At 42.8% G+C, this 13179-nt stretch overlaps 1 protein-coding gene across 1 annotated transcript in view; it reads right to left on the bottom strand.

The window, feature by feature from the left end:
- Window positions 1–2877: 2877 nt before the first annotated feature.
- LOC311231832 (uncharacterized protein) overlaps window positions 2878–13179 on the bottom strand; it is a gene marked incomplete at its 5' end in the record, with an annotated part of 63115 nt that continues 52813 nt past the window's right edge. Inside the window, 3 exons of the mRNA XM_084318454.1 lie at window positions 2878–5324; window positions 8316–8460; window positions 10155–10294. Coding sequence (XP_084174580.1) covers window positions 4759–5324; window positions 8316–8460; window positions 10155–10294 — 851 coding nt within the window. The 3' untranslated portion in view covers window positions 2878–4758. The remainder of the gene's footprint in view (window positions 5325–8315; window positions 8461–10154; window positions 10295–13179) is intronic.

The raw sequence follows: 13179 nt of genomic DNA, 5'->3' as shown, positions 1-13179 counted from the left end.
CATTTTTCTCTGTAGAATGAATGAAAACTTTATTTAACAGATTGCAGAATGGGTACAATACAGTACGGCTCAATACAGACATACTACACAGACTTAATAGACACACACACACTGTTCCAAAAATGATATTCCCATTTCCCACTGCTAAATTAATGACCATAGGTATTTTTTATAGCTTTTTCAGGAACATGGCATGTCTTTTTTTATCATGCATATCCTGTGTCTATATTTTTTTGCATTTTGCACAATCAATGCGGGCGTGACCACCTGCATTTCACTGTATGTGACAAATAAACCTCTTGATTCTTCTTGAGTTGTCGTATTAATATGTAGCCTACAGTGATGAAGGTGTAAAGACACTGGTAATACATTGATTGATTGCTAACTAAGGCGCAACTCTATTCAGATGCAAAAATACCCCCCCCCCCCCCACCTCTCCTCTGTGGAGAGTACAAACTGTTTCAAAACAGTTTTAAACAGAATTCTTACAATTAGTTATTATATCTGTTCGCTGTTATACTAAATATGTTCTAAGTGGTTGCCTAGTGGAGATTTAGGATTCACTGACTGTAGACTGTAAGAAAAAAAGCTGCAAGAAAACTAAATGTCTGGCATCTATGGTTTCCAAATACTGTCAAATTACAGTAAAATCAAATGCATTTACAGATTACAACCTTTATTTAATGGTTAATATTTTGATAAAAGGTAATTTACTGTATTTTTATAGCATTTACACTCTACACAGTAGGAAAACAAAATAATACCGGTTTTGACCAGCAGATGGCAGCGACGAGGCAGCTCCATTGGGAGGGGGCGGGCCGGGTGGGAGGGGGCGGGGCCAGGAGAAGGGGCGGGGCTAAAACCTGCACATTTTTTTAAAACCCAATGTTGACAGCTATGCTAACGGGTAAGCATTTCCCACTATCTGAGCGATATCATGGATTGTGATAGGTTGACCGGGGTGGTTGAGCATGAAAGCATTTGCTGCCTGGTTGAAGAATGTCTTGAAGGGTCCGTACACAGATCAATCCAATGGTTGCATTTTGTGGCTGCAGTGTGGTGGCAGAGTTAGCATAACCACACCATTGTCCTTGGCAAGATCAATGGTTTCAATCGATAGATGGGTGTCATGGTTATCCAGTATTAGCAAAACTGGACGCTCCTTGGAACACTTGGTTGACTGGATGAAGTGTCGCATGAATGCTGTGAAGTTCTCAGTAGTCATCCATCCTGTATTATGGGCAGCTCCAACAGTCCCTGGTGGAGCACCATGGATCATTGCATCTTTGAAATGCACTCGGGGGAATAGAATAGAAACGGAATTTCCAGCAGCATTTATTGTACCAAGCATTGTTACCAAAGTACCTCGCTCTCCTGAGGTAATCTTCCCAACTTGCTTCTCATTTTTGCAGGCGATCACTTTTGTGTTGCCAACTTTCTGGACGGTCATGCATCCAGTTTCATCTGTATTGTATATGTCATTTGGGCCGAACTTATGTCTCTTCATAAGCTTCTCCAAGTTGTCAAAGAAATCTTTCACATTCTTTTTGTTAAAACTTGTTGCCCGTGATAAACTGGTAGCCTCAGGACGACGTAGTGAAAGGTTCGGGAAGCGCTTCATGTACCCTGAAAACCAATCTTCGCCAGCCAAACGATTTGTACTCCAGGATTCTGGGAATGTTTTTCCATTTCTAGCAGGAAATTCATACGCCAGCACACAAACTTGTTTTCGCGTCAGTACATTCTGAATTTGTGATGCTTTGATCAGATAATCCTGCAGAAGTGTCTCTTCGGCATGCGTCAAAACCTGGCGGCAATTGTACTTTGGTGAGTATGCCATTGAATCTTTGCTTTCAGCATCTCGTGCTTTTTCCACGTATCTATGTAGAGTTGAGAACTTTCTATCGTCTGTTTTACAAACATTGTGAATACTTTGTCCCGTGTCAAGTACTTTCTTGACGGCTTCTTTCATTTTTTCATTGTCGGTATTCCCAATTTTTCTGGAGTCCAGTTTTCTGTTGCGTACCATTTTTCTGAAACCAGATAAAGCATGCAATAGTATGGCACAGATATAAAATATATATATATATATATAGTTATATTTGGAATAAAAAATTGGGTAGCACTTTATAATAACACCCTGTTATAATACATTTATAAGATATTTGTAGATAATGAACTAATCATGAACAAACCATTTATATACATTCATAAATGATTATTAAATCATTTATAACTATATTTGTATACCATTTACAAAGTATTTATAACACATTCGTGGATAATGAACTAATCATGAACAAACTATTTATATACATTCATTATTATTAAATCATTTATAACTATATTTGTATAACATTTACAGATTAGTTCTACATTATTTATAACTCATTATCAACATTGTTTGTACTTGATTTGTTCATCATTAAATAATGTTGTTTAATGTGTAGTAACACATTTGTAGATGCTTTGAAAAATGGATATGAAAAAACGACTATAGTGTATCTCCATTTATTTTTCATGTTCAACAAATGATTACTACAAGGCCGTAGTAAAACCTGCGCAGATCTGCGTCCGCCTAGCCAATCTCGAACACGCCTCGGGAGACAGCAAGGCCCCGCCCCTACAGCCCCCCCTGAAGCCTGACTGGATCAGTGAGACAGCAAGGCCCCGCCCCTACAGCCCCCCCCCTGAAGCCTGACTGGATCAGTGAGACAGCAAGGCCCCGCCCCTACAGCCCCCCCTGAAGCCTGACTGGATCAGTGAGGCAGCAACACCATAGCAAGGCACAGGCACACCTAGATGGAATGGAACCATAATTAATGTTAATGACAAAATGACAAGTGACAACAATAGCGTTCTAAAAAGACCCACTTTTATTTCCTGTTTGCTAATGCAATAACTGTTCCCTAGCAACAGCATCCCAGTGAAACCATCTATAATGCAGGTCGTTAGAGATGAGTCTATAATGCAGGTCGTTAGAGATCAGTCTATAATGCAGGTCGTTAGAGATGAGTCTATAAATAAATTGTTATTAAACATCCCATCCTGAAAAACAGTAAATGCATGTTCAGTGAGCTTGTAACTCCGGTGTGTGGCAGTTGGCCATAGCTACATTTACATGTCCCCTTGACTGATGGTATTTCAGTGATCTGCATGTGTTTCCTTGACTGATGGTGTTTCAGTGATCTGCATGTGCTTCCTTGACTGATGGTGTTTCAGTGATCTGCATGCGTTTCCTTGACTGATGGTGTTTCAGTGATCTGCATGTGCTTCCTTGACTGATGGTGTTTCAGTGATCTGCATGTGGCAGCAGCTGTTGCAGTAGAAGAGATGAGATCACGCTTCAGCTGCTTGATGAGTCAGTCAGGGGAAGGTGTAGTCGACAGCTTCAGAATAGTCAACCATGACACATGGCCAGAGAGTCAGGCTGCACTACTGGACTACGGCAGGGCAGAGGTTCAGTCTCTTCTCCAACATTTGAGAACTTCTCAGAAAGTGAGTAGATAGGGCAATATTGCGAATTCTCATTTTAGTATAGAGGTATGACCAAGATTAGATGTTATGTATTTTAATTAGGGCTGTGAAAGTTAATGCTCTAATTTTGGAGAATAATAAAAATTGAGTGAAAAATGTTCAACGTTCTGAACTTTCAGCAGTATCTTTGCTTGTTCTTTTTTTGCATTGACTCATGCACCTTTTTGAAAATCATCTGACATGAAGATGGAACACATTTTTGTTGTTAATATGATTTGTTACTGGTAGTTCATACAAGACATTATCGTCCTCTAAGCCAATCTGCACTTTAACATAGGCCTGTTTTTTTATTTTTTTTCTGTTAGCGCTGCAGAAGAAAGAGGTCTTTAAAGTTGAGTCAATGTTGATGGTTTTGTTGAACATTTGTATTTCACAGGAGAAACTGTATTCAAAGAAAGGGATTAAAATAGTCTGAATCTAAATATACTTTCTTTGTGTTGATTCTACATTATTTGCAATTTTTTATCTAGATTAATCTATTAATCTATTTTTTATTTAGATTAATCTTTTTAATCTATTGACAGCACTAGTTTTAATGAATCTATAACATGTTCAATGTTTTAAGTTTCACACATTTCTTACGTCTAAATGTTCCCATACCTTATTCTCTCCCCTAATCTCTCTCCCTGTATCTCTATTGACACCTAGTGGCAGAGACTGCTCACCAAGGAGCCATATCGTTCAGAGGTTTGTGGGGAACATTTAATATTCTTCAGAATTTACAAAGTCAAGTGTACTCCTAGTTACTTTTATGTCAGAACTTCCTGCACTTGGCTGAAATACTGCTTGTGATGCCGATCTCCTCCGCTCAGTGAGAGTGTGGTTTTCAGCCCAGAATGGTATTAAGAACAGCAGCAGCCTCCACTGCTGAAGACTTGATCCGTATCAGGAAGGCTGGAGCAAGTCAACCCTAGCCCTAAACCTAACCCTTGGCCTTACCCCTGCCCAGCTACGGGTGGCTGCAATTAGAAACCGGCCCCGGTAAATGTCAAAATGTCATGCACCACTATCCAGGCTAAAAGCATGTGATGATCGACTGTATCAAACTCTTTTGACAGATCTATAAAGAGATCATCTTTATAGATATAATCTTTTTAAATCATCATTATGAGTGGAACTATTCCAACACTGGCTACAGCAGGTTTCCCTACTCTAAGAATCTGCTGTATGGATTTGCTGATAAATCAGAAGATGTGTACTTGTCCTAAAGTTCTTCCCACACTAGTCACAGGAATAGGGCTTCTCTCCTGTGTGAATTCTCTGATGTTTTTTCAAACTATCGAGTCGACTAAAGTTCTTTCCACACTGGTCGCAAAAGTAAGCCTTCTCTCCTGTGTGAATTCTCTGGTGTGTTTTCAGATTCTGTTGCGTAGTAAAGTCCTGTCCACAAGAGTAGGGCTTCTCTCTTGTGTGAATTCTCTGGTGTGTTTTCAGATTCTGTTGCGTAGTAAAGCCCTGTCCACACTGGTCACAGGAGTAGGGCTTCTCTCCTGTGTGAATTCTCTGGTGCGTTTTCAGATTCTGTTGCGTAGTAAAGCCCTGTCCACACTGGTCACAGGAGTAGGGCTTCTCTCCTGTGTGAATTCTCTGGTGTGTTTTCAGATTCTGTTGCCAAGAAAAGCCCTGTCCACACTGGTCACAGGAGTAGGGCTTCTCGCCTGTGTGAATTCTCTGGTGTGTTTTCAGACTACTTCGATGACTAGAGCTCTTTCCACACTGGTCACAGCAGAAACATTTTCTTCCATCCAAGCCTCTTGGTTTCTTCCCAGGCCTGACAGGACAGCTATCTGGATAGAATAGTGATGGAGAAGAGTGTCAGAGGAAGGAGAGAAAGATAATTGGTTATTTTATTCAGCTTTAGTTTCTATGTAAGAGGTTTATAATGGTATGTATCTTGGTTTTATAGTTTAAGAACAGTGTAGTCCAGAGCATAGCGGTCAACCATCCCGTTTTTCCCGGGAGTGTATGGTCATTCAACCTTCCTTCCCGCCGTCATCCCGTATTTCTCCAGTTTTTTTAATACATTTATTTTTTTACAAAATGGCTGCAATTCCCCTCCGTGACGACAGGTGGCAGCAGTGCAGATTAGAACGTTAGCACAGGAAGTCAGACCGGAAGACGGTTGCGACCCGAAGAAGAAGAAGAACAACGACCGGAATCCGGATAAAGGAGGGGTTTAGCTCGAAATGTATTACATTCTACGATGGACTTGAGAGGATTGTGCGGTTCCACCAGCTAAGAAAGCCAAGAAGAGCTGCAAATATCTCGCCAAGTGGGAGGAGACGTTCCCGTACCTCACAAAAAGCAACGTTTCAACACTATGCTTTTTGTAAATTATGCCGCACTGATTTCAATGTCGCACATGGAGGAAAAAGCGACGTCAGTCATCATGACCAATCGGCGAGGCAAATATAGCACTTTTGATAGGGAGCTCCTCGCCCTCTATCTGGCCGTGCAGCATTTCCGTTCCCTGCTGGAGGCTCGTTCGTTCACAGCGTTTGTAGACCACAAACCACTCACGTTTGCTATGGCTAAAGTGACTGAGCCAATTTGAGCCATGGTCTGCCCGTCAGCAGAGGCATCTGGCATATATCTCGGAGTTTACTACGGATATTCAGCACATCGCAGGCAGGGACAATCTAGTGGCAGACTGTCTCTCTCGGGCCTTGGTCGGGGCCGTCCATGTTGGTTTAGACTATGCACGCATGGCCTCAGACCAGGTTTCTGACCTGGATGTTCAGGCCTACAGGACGGCCATCACAGCACTGATGTGGCATTTAATGAGGCTAACGGCACACTCCTGTGCGACGTTTCCACGGGACGGCCGAGACCAGTTGTGCCCAGCAGTTGGAGACGTCATGTTTTTGACATCATACATGGTCTCTCTCACCCCGGAAACAGGGAATCTCAAAAACAGGTGGCAGCCAAGTTCATTTGGCACGGGCTGAAAAAGGATGTGAGCGGGTGGGTTAAGACCTGTGTGATGTGCCAGCGCGCTAAGGTACACCGCCATATTAAAGCTCCTTTGGCCCAGTTCTCCGTGCCCGAGAGGAGGTTTGACCATGTGAATGTGGACCTGGTGGGTCCATTACCCCCATCGCATGGTTTCACATACCTCCTCACGATGGTGGACAGAACCACTCGGTGGCCAGAGGCCGTTCCGCTGTCATCCACGTCCACTGATGTGGCTCGGGCGTTTATATATACGTGGGTGGCCCGGTTCGGTGCTCCGTCTGACCTTTCGTCGGACCGCGGACCTCAGTTCACCTCTGAGCTTTGGTCCGAGATTGCCAGAAACTTAGGCGTGAGACTGCACCGCACTACCGCTTATCACCCACAGGCTAACGGTTTGTGTGAGCGGTTTTACCGGTCCATGAAGGCCGCTCTCCGAGCTACCCTTAGCGATGGTAGTTGGGTCGACAGGCTCCCGTGGGTCATGTTGGGTCTCAGGACCGCCCCCAAGGAGGATCTCCAGTCATCGTCGGCTGAGCTGGTCTATGGCCAACCGCTGCGGGTCCCCGGGGAGTTTTTATCCGACACCACAGACCCCTGGTCTGCGACCAAGCAGCGCGTTTCACTCTTGGAGAACGCTAGGGCATTTGTGCCTGTCCCCACCTCGCAGCATGGTTTGCCACAGACTCGTGTTCCACCCGGCCTCCAGGCCACGGAATAATGTGTTCATACGGCACGATGCCCACCGCGGGTCCTTTCAACCCCCCTACAATGGCCCGTTTCGGGTCATACAGACGGGAAGTAAGTAAGTGGTGGACATTGGCGGTAAACCGGAACATGTCTTGGTGGACCGGCTTAAGCCAGCTCACTTGGATGTGGATCACCCCGTGGCACTCGCTCAGCCCCCGCGGCGAGGGCGACCTCCCCGGGTTAAACCTTGTCACCCTAAATCACTTTTTGAAAATATGAGTCCCTCACCGCCCAATAGGCACCTTGCCCCTTGCCCTCCTCGCCACCGCAAGGCCCCAGGGGGTCCCACGGTAGCTCATATGCCGGCTCCAGTTGTTCAGAGCCGTTATGGTCGGAAGGTCCGTCTACCGACCCGTTTTTTGAGTTAGTAGGGTGAATTCTGGGGGGACATATGTAGTGGGCACTTACATGGACACTTACATGGACTGGACATAATCCACCTACACTGTCACTTTAAGGACACGGGGCATTGTGGGTAGCTAGAGCGGCCATATGAACTCTTGGCTTGGTTTGTTGTGGTATCCATGCTAATAAATGATGCACACTGATTTGTGGTCAAAGAAACTTCACTCTCTCTGGTCGTGATTTCCTGTCTCCTACATTGATGTAATTTATAGGCATGCTGCGGCATCAGTTCTTAAACCTCTGGATTCTGCATATCACTCAGCTCTTAGGTTTATTAATGGTGACAGATATGATACTCACCATTGTGTCCTGTATGATAGGGTGGGTTGGCCTTATCTTGGAGAAAGGCGCAAAAAACACTGGTATTTATTTATTTAGATTTCTTTAAATTATTTTAGAACATTCTTTTTTTTTATATATATTATTATTACTGTTTTGGGTTTCATTTTCTGTGAATATTGCTTTTATTATGTACCATTTACATTTGTATAATCGTAGTTTCTGTAAATGAGGGAAACTTCAGAAGCTTAAGATTTTTTAATAAAGGTTGAAATGAAATATCTGCAACCCTGTTAATTGTGCTGTTGCCTGTGTTGGCTAGGGCGCTCTTGTAAAAAAGAAATATCTCAATGTGAATTATTTTTTAAATAAAGAGATAATTTAGAGCTTACCTCCTCCTTCATTCACAGTTCCTTTAAGTCCTGGTGTTTTAATGCAGTCCACCAAGTAGACAGATAGTTCCTTTAGTCTCAACAGAGAGAGGTGACTGCAAGATGCCATCTCCTCCACTGTACTGGATATCAGTGGGGCTGTGGCCTAAAAATACCAGATAAAAAACAGTAACAATAAGAGTCTTGCAAAGTACAACGTTCACTCTCCCCAGAGTAATTGTAGATTGACAGGTTTGGCTGAGTGTTTTTTTTTATATTAGACATGTCTTGTCACTGGTATTTGATGATGAGTGTCACCTTAAAGGGATAGTTCAGAGTTTTGGACATCAAGTGTTATGAAATACTATAGTAGTATAGTTGATGCAGTGCCCTCAGTTTACACACCGAGTCTCGTGGTCGGAGTTCTGACCTGGCAGAAGTTTTAATCACCCACAGCAGAAAACAGCGTGCCTCATTTTCTATGCTTCAAGACCCAGCATTTAGTGACTACCTCACACTGAGACTAGTTCAACACATCATGTCACTCTGAAGCATTTAGTGACGTCACACTGAGACTAGTTCAACACATCATGTCACTGTGAACCATTTAGTGACGTCACACTGAGACTAGTTCAACACATGTCACTCTGAAGCATAGGACATGTTTTCTGCTGTGGATGATTACAACTTTTGCCTGCAGGTTATTGTGTGGTGGAATAACACTTTTTTGTCTCATGATTTCATTTGCTGCCTGTCTGAAGCTTCCCGGTTCACTCAGAACCAGGCCAGAACTCAGACCACGGTACTCTGTGAGTTAAGCTAATGGCATCGCATCAACTATACTACTAGCAAGTATTTCATACCACTTAACAGTCCAAAAATCCAAACTATCCCTTTAACTCACAAGTCAGACAAGTGTTTGGCCATGCCAAGTTTCCCCACATGCTGGGGTACAAGATGGGCCAAACAGGGTATTATGCTGCTTGGAGTTTAATCAAATCACATGTTCTCTTGGTGTCAGATTTTAGCATTGGGGAAATCCCCCCCAATCCCGCTACCCTGTTTTAGCCTGGCATGGCCCGATACCCGTATCAATACATCCCTGGAAGACAATCATTCACTAGCTAACCACTTATTTGAAATCAACCAGATATTCATAACGGTTAATTTGGAAATTATTTTGGTACCGATATCAAATAGATGTCATATCACTTGTAACTGGTATTGGAAAACTTAATACCATAATAATGTCAAAACTAGCAAAGAGTCTACCCAAAAAGAGTAGATTCCTGAACTCCTACAGTCTAAGGTCGCTTTCACACCTGAGGTCTTTGGTCCGCCTTAATCGAACCCTGGTTCGTTTCCTCGGATAGTCCGGTTGGTTTTGGGTGGGGTGAAAGCTCATTCGAACTCTGGTGTGGACCAAACAAGTGAACTCCGATGTAGCTCTGTAGCCAAAATGGCAAATATGTGCCCACTTCTATCATTGGAGTGGATGTGTCAACTCTGCTTGACTCCAATGGTAGGTGTCTCTAGAAACCCTGAAGTCCTGCATCCACTAGTCAAACCTAAGGAATATGTGCTGTATTTTGTTCATCCACTAGTCAAACCTAAGCTATATATATGATGTATTTTGTTCATCCACTAGTCAAACCTAAGCTATATATATGATGTATTTTGTTCATCCACTAGTGAAACCTAAGGATTATATGTGATGTATTTTGTTCATCCACTAGTCAAACCTAAGAAATATGTGATGTATTTTGTTCATCCACTAGTCAAACCTAAGGGAGATCTGATGATATGAGATTTTGTTCATATAGCCTAACCCTAAGCATAACAACTGAAGCATAATACCACCTCGGAGAGCATATGGTGTTGGCTAGGACCGGCTATGTGGTCATCTTTCTTGTCTGCAGCCGGTGAAACAGCTCTCACACGTTTGTTGGGGCCGTCACTGAGGTCATTCTTTCCCTGGGACATCTTCACTGGACACGGCTCTGTAAAGTCCATACAGACAAAATAATAATTTAAAGCAGATTAAACATTTCAGTTAGGCTGTATGGTTATAGCAATTGTACACTAGAAATGTAGTAATGTCATATTACCAATGCGATGTTATCACTGCAGTGTTTTGAGTACGCACAATCTTTTCACGTTTGACAATTATGTAATTTTCTGTAATAGTACTTGTTTTTAAATGTTTGCACAATCATGTATCATCATTATTTTTAATTCTGTATTATACTGTTAATTGTATTATATCTTATAGAAAAGCCTCAATGGGCTAGTGTTGAAAACTAGCACTTGTGCGATAAACACACAAAACAACAGATCTGGTCTGTCCACTGTGACTGGTCCAATGTTGCTGTGGTGTCCATTTTAAATAAAAGTTATTTCATTCATTCATTCATTCATTACTTTTGCAAAAATATGTAATTTCATAAAGTCTGTAAACAAAGTTTAAGGTTTCTCTGCTCCCAATTTGTCTCTTGCTCGTCTTTTCTACATGCTTGTTTTGTGTGGAGGGGGGGGGGGGCAAATACATTTGTATGCTCCTCTCTTACACATCTTTGTAAACAAACTACTGCTTTCTAGCGCTGCCTCCTTAGAGCTGCTTGTCTGTCTGCATGTTTTGTTTTCAGTATTTTATTGACAAATAAGCATCTTCATCTTTGCTTTGCTGGCAGTGTATTTGTCTAATTTGATGTAATTTTAGTATCCTCCTTATCTAACGTGACCCTGAAGTGTAAACAGAGTCAGACAGTCCAACGTCCGCTTTTGGCATTAGCTTGCTGCTCCCCTGGCTACAAAAGACATCCCCTAGTCATCTAATATAACTAATTAGGCTTGGGCGGTATGACGGTATTACGGTATACCAGGGTATTTCGAAATCCCGTCGGTATAATTTTCAATACTGTGACATCACAGACTGTGCGCCAATGGTTGTAGTGCACAGCACGCGCCAGCAGAGGGCAGGGCAGTCTGTCTTTCCCTCTCTCAATCAGAGCTCAGCAGAGCCACGCCTGTGTTCCTGTGGGTCTTCCATCTCGCGTGTGTATTAATCTGCAAATAAAGACTTATTCTTCTATAGAATGCGGTTATGGACCGGTGGCAGTCCGTTTATTAAGGTTGAATGGATGGACCATGGGTCCACTAACTTCCAGACATTGGATGATTGAGGAATCGGGAAAGGGAGCGTTTTTCTAATGTTTTGAAATGGATTCGTGCATGAGTGGACTCAGGGACACGTTGTTTGGGTAAGTAAGTTATGTTATGTTGCTGGGATATAAGATATGATGGGATCAGGGTTTCTGTTCGAAAAAATTGTTGCCGGCCTCAGTGTCCGGTAGATTTCAATCTACCGGTCAAATGAGAGAAATTCCGGTCAGAGTTTATTGAGCTTAAAAACAATTGATAGGCAAAAGAATGACAACAAAACAAAAGAATGACATCATCAAGGCATGTAGATTTATAATATTTTTACTTAAAACTAGGCTACTTTTGCGTATAAAGTCATTATATTCCAAATAAAATAAGTCCAGAGACTCCGTGCTGCTGCCGACTTTAAATCAAATAGGTGTCTGTGGGCAGTCGCCCGACATTAATAAACCAGGGCTGTACAGTGCGACGAGATGGTCGCGAATTGCCCCTTTAATTGGCCGTTGCGATTGGTAAATATTATCTGGGGGCGGGCTTGCGAGTAGTGCTTTCAAGCTTGCATTCGCATTTCACTCCTAAATTATCCAAGGCGTGTGATGACGCCACTCACGCGAGCTGAGCAGTGAGCACTCAGCAGGTATGATCAGCGGGAACAATCGACTGAGCACTCACTCTGATAGACTGGCTGACTGTCTGATTTAGCTATGAAGAAAAGTAAAGTTAGTATTGCTTCATATTTTCGACGCGTTCGACCTCCTATAGTGAGCCGAACTGAGCTGAACTCAGACACACGGAGAGAGCTGCGGCGTCTGCTGCTCCTCCCGCACCCGTGGCTGTTGTAAACACTAGTCTCTAGTGGGACACTGGGACCTCGGTGAGCCTGCCAGCCGGCTAGCTACTGATATCAACAAATGCTGTCCAGCAAGTCTAGTAGTGCATGATAGCTCGCGTTAGCTTACTGTTCAAAACGAAAGGTCCCATTAAACTAAATAGTTCAGATAGCTCCTGATATCAATGTCTTATAACACTGAGTCGATGCGTATTCGAGCTGAGGGCACGCTGAATATAGTCAATAGGGTCCAGCTGCAGCGCCGGAGAATCCTGGCCGTAGCTGGAGGCTACAGTATAGGGACCAGCTGCAGCTCCGGAGAATCCTGGCCGTAGCTGGAGGCTACTCGAGTACACACAGACAGTGGAGCTGGTTGCATATAGCGAGCATTTTGACTTGTTGCGTGGTGGCGATGTCTCGCAGATAATACAACTACAAGTATGATTATATAATATATATATTTTATTAAAAAAAAGATATAAAATAAAAAACAATTATTTTTTTTTAAATCAAAAACAATCGATATAAATAATGGTAAAATTGTTATTTAAAAATGTGCCCCTAAAAAAATTTTTTTGCCCCTAAATTTCTCATTTAGGGGCAAGTGTGCCCCTAGTGAAAAAGCTTAGCGTACAGCCCTGTAAACGGCAGTCTGTTATAATCACATTTTTATGAGCTAACGAATTCCGTTATATTGGACATTTGTATTAATTATATCAAGCGAAGAACTGAGAAATTTGGCAGAGAGACGGCAACATTATCGTGGATTTGCGTGACGACTCTCTCTCCACCTCCCAATGACTTATTTGCGAGAGTATGTCGATGCAGAGCAGCAGATTCAGCTGTTATTGGCTCTTTTCTGGGGACCGCACAGCAGCGCCCCCCACCCAACAG

Source organism: Notolepis coatsorum, assembly GCF_963971535.1.
Source record: "Notolepis coatsorum genome assembly, chromosome: 7".
Lineage (NCBI taxonomy): Eukaryota > Metazoa > Chordata > Actinopteri > Aulopiformes > Paralepididae > Notolepis > Notolepis coatsorum.
The sequence above is the reverse complement of the archived record's forward strand: the minus strand, read 5'-3'. Positions and strand labels throughout refer to the sequence as shown.